At 32.5% G+C, this 5,000-nt stretch overlaps 1 protein-coding gene across 4 annotated transcripts in view; it reads left to right on the plus strand.

The window, feature by feature from the left end:
• LOC125034177 overlaps positions 1–4,538 on the plus strand; it is a 14,662-nt gene extending 10,124 nt beyond the window's left edge. For all 4 annotated transcript variants that reach the window (XR_007115652.1, XM_047625861.1, XM_047625860.1 and 1 more), the window contains 2 exons: positions 922–1,037; positions 3,295–4,538. Coding sequence is in view for 1 of the 4 variants with exons in the window: in XM_047625862.1 (XP_047481818.1) it covers positions 922–974 (53 nt within the window). In the remaining 3 variants the exon portion in view is untranslated. The remainder of the gene's footprint in view (positions 1–921; positions 1,038–3,294) is intronic.
• The last annotated feature ends 462 nt before the right edge of the window (positions 4,539–5,000 follow it).

Consider the following 5,000-nt stretch of genomic DNA (forward strand, 5'->3'; position numbering starts at 1 on the left):
GTTAATGCTTTTTCTTTTCACAGCTGTATTAAAAATGTGAAATGATTTACAGCTCATTGATTTATTGATTCTAAGTATTGTTAACCTTGTATTTCTATATTTAGGCTTAAGACAGTAATTTTATTAGAAATTAATGGCCCTGAACTTATAGACATAGAAGTTGGACATAGTTTATATATTTTTACAATTATCAAATGCAAGTGTAAGGTACCCAATACTAGGTATTTACTAAATTCTCAGTCTAGGTAATACATGATCATTGCCATGTATTGCTTGGTTGGTAAAAAGCACAGCATGTACATGAATGACTTGACTAGTGACTCACTTCCTCTGACCAAGGTACTGTTTTTACATAGAGTCTTTTAACCCTGTAATATTTGCATGTGTATGAGCAACTCCATCACTCTATCACATATTTACTTATCGCTTCAAAACGAAACAGCAATACAGGAAAAAGGCCTTCAGTATATTCTTGGGTTTTGTGTTCTAACAATAATTTCTTATTATGTAGATATTTCATCATTATTATCACTAAATGATTATCATTATCATTATCATTAGCATTGAATGATTATCATTATTATTATCATTATCATTGAATGACTATCATTATCATTATGATTGAATGATTGTCATTAACATTGTTATTATCATTATAAGGATAATAATGATAATGATGATTATTTTCATTGTCATTATTATTATTATGGTTATTATTATTATTATTATTATTATTATTATTATTATTATTATTATTATTATTATTATTATTATTATTATTATTATTATTATTAATATATTATCATTGTTGCTGCTGTTGTTGTTATTGATATCATCATTATTGTTATTGTAATTTATATTGTTAATTTTATTCTCAATGTAGAAATTTGCCTGTTAAACTTACAATATTACATTTTCCAGAGAAATGTAAGAAATCCGCAGATGGAAACCAGGGGTTAACGAGAGCAAAGTGAACATCCAAGAGCAGAAGGTCCTTGTTCTACGTCTGCCTGCTTAGCGGTTGTGTGATCCGTAAAGTAAGTTTAATTTTTTTTCTTTTTCTTTATTCTTTAGTAAAAAAAAAAAAAGGTTATATTTGCAAAGTTAGCAAGACTGTGTTTTTTTTTTTTTCTATTGTAATTATATATTGAGCTATGTTGGATTGATGTTGTTGTTTTTTTTTTTTTTTTTTTTTTTTTTTTTTTTTTGAGTAAGATAGAGAGAGAGATAGAGAGAGAGATAGATAGAGAGAGAGAAAGATACGGGGGGGGGGGGGGGGTCAGAGTCAGAGTCAGAGTCAGAATGAGAGTCAGAATGAGAGTCAGAATGAGAGTCAGAATGAGAGTCAGAATGAGAGTCAGAATGAGAGTCAGAATGAGAGTCAGAATGAGAGTCAGAGTCAGAGTCAGAGTCAGAGTCAGAGTCAGAGTCAGAGTCAGAGTCAGAGTCAGAGTCAGAGTCAGAATGAGAGTCAGAATGAGAGTCAGAATGAGAGTCAGAATGAGAGTCAGAGTCAGAGTCAGAGTCAGAGTCAGAGTCAGAGTCAGAGTCAGAGAAAATGAGTGACAGAGTGAGTGAGTGAGTTTACCCAATGCGTCAGGGGTGTGTACGTACATGCTGTGCTTATTGTGAGATTAGTTTATTAATTATCTTTTCTCAGATGGCTCCACAAGGGCCTGGTCACCAAGAGTAAATTAAAACTAATTTACTACATCTCTCATTGATTACCCTCATCCTTGATTTTTGGAAATATTTTCTTTTATCTTTTAATTCTGTTAGTAATATTAATAATTATAATAGCTTTGATAATAATAACAGAGTTGATATTGATATCGTTACTAAAAATATACTTTTTACCTGAAAACTCAAGGAAAGACAAAGTCAGGTGAAGTCATTAACCCATTCGCGACAGGGAAAATTAACAAAATAGGGGGAAAATGCTTTGCGCATTTCTTATATTTTTTGTGAAATGTCTCTACACATAGATGGGTCTGCCTTACCTGATTTCCCTTTTCCTAGAATTGGCGGGAAAATGTATTTTTTACTAGTCCTGTGAATATCGATGGTGTTATTTTTATTATAAACATTATAATTACTGTAATGTTATAAACACAGTAATAGCAAAATAAGATAATGTAAAATATTTTCGTAAATTAAAGAAAAGGGTAAACGGGCAAGACAGGCAGTACACGTAATTGGCTCATTGATGATTTAGTACAAGTGTGGCCATCCATGCGTAAAAACAATTAAATAAGTAAACTCACAGTGGGCATGGCACGGATACGTGACATGCCCGTCGCGAATGGGTTAAGGTCTATTGGTTGACATTAACATTACATTTTCCTGGTGGCACAGGGTTAATTGAAGTGTTTTGTTCCTATGATTTGTGGAGATAGTGATATTATTTTCATCTTTTAGAGAACTATTGTCATTAATCTCAACAGACTGATAAAATAGAATATAGAAATGTTTCTGATTTGTTTATCTTGTATATTATTGTATCAATATTTTTCAAAGTAGTGTTTGCTTACATTATGGATATATACATATATTTATATATATTATCTAAGCCATAATTTAAAGTCTCATCTGACTCCCAATAACATTTCTCTCATAGACAATTTTGATATCCTGATGTTAAAAATAAAAAGATATTGTATGGATTTTGAATAGTGTTTAGATGTCATGATTTATTTGCTTCTATTAGTGAGTCCTTTATTTTTTCTGTTTTTGTTTTCTGTTTTATGTGTAATTTGTAACATGGTAACTTTTAACAAGACACAAATAAGTCATGCTTAACAGGACATGCACACAAAATACATTATGTTATATTCTGTGTGAATTTCTTTTGTTTTAGTATGAAGAAAAGTAGTATCCTAATATGGTAGCTTATTTTTATCTCTATAGTTATGGATTTATCTTCAAGTCTTCTTGGGATCTATGTTGGTTGGCTTGGCTCGGGGGGAATAATAGTCTATACTGTGTCCAGTGTCAAGAAAGGAAAGACTGGTGACTCACCGCAGAGTCTGAAGTACTGATTCTCTGGTGAAAAAAAAAAGAAAAAAAGAAAGTGGTGTAAAGCAATAGAAATATTGTACATGAGTTTATGCTACCAAGTGTATGTAAATTTGATTATTAGTTGTCTGTTAATTAGAATAAAAAAAGGGACATGGTGAATCAGAGTACTCAAGTATTGGGATGAGTTGACATTTTTTTCTTTCCTGAGTAAAACATTAACTTACACAGAAACCGTAAAAAAGGAAACACAGAATTTTACAGAGTATTTTATTTCAGGAATGGACCGCCAGATTTGCGTCTTCTTTCTGGTCCTGCTATCAACCCTATCTCATTTGGTTTCTGCCGAAGAGCTCACCCAAGAACCTCACCAGATTGACCTTGGCAACATTCTGGCCATTATTGTGCTCTTGGTCATGGGGATATTAGGGGGTTTGGCATGCTTAGGGTCCTATGCCAGGAATCACTTGACAAATTCATATTAGCCTTGCATTTCTCTGCCTTTAACTCATTGCTACTGGGTATAACATGTACATCATGTCCACTGTGATTTTACTTATTTAATGTGTTTACACAAACATGGCTCCACAAGAGCTTTGTCACCAAAAGGTCAATTACTAGTCCTCTGTATCTCACCTGTTTTCTCTTTCTTATTGGTATTATTATTTTAATGACTTTATAATTATCATAATACCAGAAATAATGTTTACAATTTTGATATTGATAACACTAGAAAAATAATTTCCTAAATATTCAAGGAATGTGGAAATCAGTGGACAGCAAGTACCTGCTGCCAGTGGATTAATCTTTGGTTTATTCAGTGTGCGAGAATGGTCTGGTTGACTGCCGGGGTCCTGAATACTGCTTTTGTAGGATGATGATGGATGGTAGAAAATACTGGATTTTCAGGCAGTGGATAAGCTTTGTGGATGTTCATCATACTTTCATACTATTGCTGTTAAGTATTTTTTAAATTAACCTCTTGAATTTAATGTTTTAAATTAGTTCTGAATTTTCCTAGTATTTATTCTTCTGAATGAAATTATCAATGTGTGAGAATGAGCTTTAAATCCACTCTTATATTTGATAAGTTCTGGTAAAGAATACAGCATCCCCCAGTTTATCTTAACTATGTTCTCTGTTGTTTTGTATATCTTATAGTTCTTCCAGTGTTTTCATCTATATTGATCCAAGTCTAGTCTTAGTAGTTATGGAGATGTATCATGTTCCTGAAATTTTATAGAATTTGTTTATAGTTTTTGTGAATGTTATTTTCTGTTAGTATCATTATTTGAAGCATGAAAGACCAGTGTTTTATGTCTATTAAAAGTGTGATCTTAATAATGCTTGTAAACCTGGCTAAGAGTTTTCCAAAGAATACACAATTCCTTTGAATTTTGTCTCTTCTAGATTGAATTACACACGGTGATCTATAAACTATGGAGTTATAGATTTGTGATATATTATCTTTTTTACAATTTATAATAAAATTTTCAGTAGCTTAATGCTACTTCTCTTGAATACTCTTGCTTATCAGTTATCCCATTGGATCCGGATGCTTTACTTCCCCACACGGCCCAAGATATGGGCCTTAGGCTTATTTGAGCAGCCACTTTGATGGGTGTGTGGCTTGTAGGCTGGCCACATATGAACCCATGTGCAGTGACAAGACTCCATACTTGTTCTTTGCGTTATTATTTTTTCTTTTTATGCATAAGCATTTTTAGCTAACTTGTCCTTTTCTATTGTCATTGTTATGTGAATTGCTCTATCCAGATGGTGATAGACAGTCTTTCTTGCATAAACTCAATATCATCAATCTAGGTAGTCTACAGCTGCCACTCAAGCAAGCTTTGAGTGGTAACTTTTGGTCCAGGTGCAGGCAGTGAGGTATTTGGATCCATCAGGTTAATGTTTGTTTACTCTCAAACTTTCTTGTTAAAATGCATTTGTTCCAAATTCTCAAGAAATGATTCTAGTGTGAT

Source organism: Penaeus chinensis, chromosome 17 (assembly GCF_019202785.1).
Source record: "Penaeus chinensis breed Huanghai No. 1 chromosome 17, ASM1920278v2, whole genome shotgun sequence".
NCBI lineage: Eukaryota > Metazoa > Arthropoda > Malacostraca > Decapoda > Penaeidae > Penaeus > Penaeus chinensis.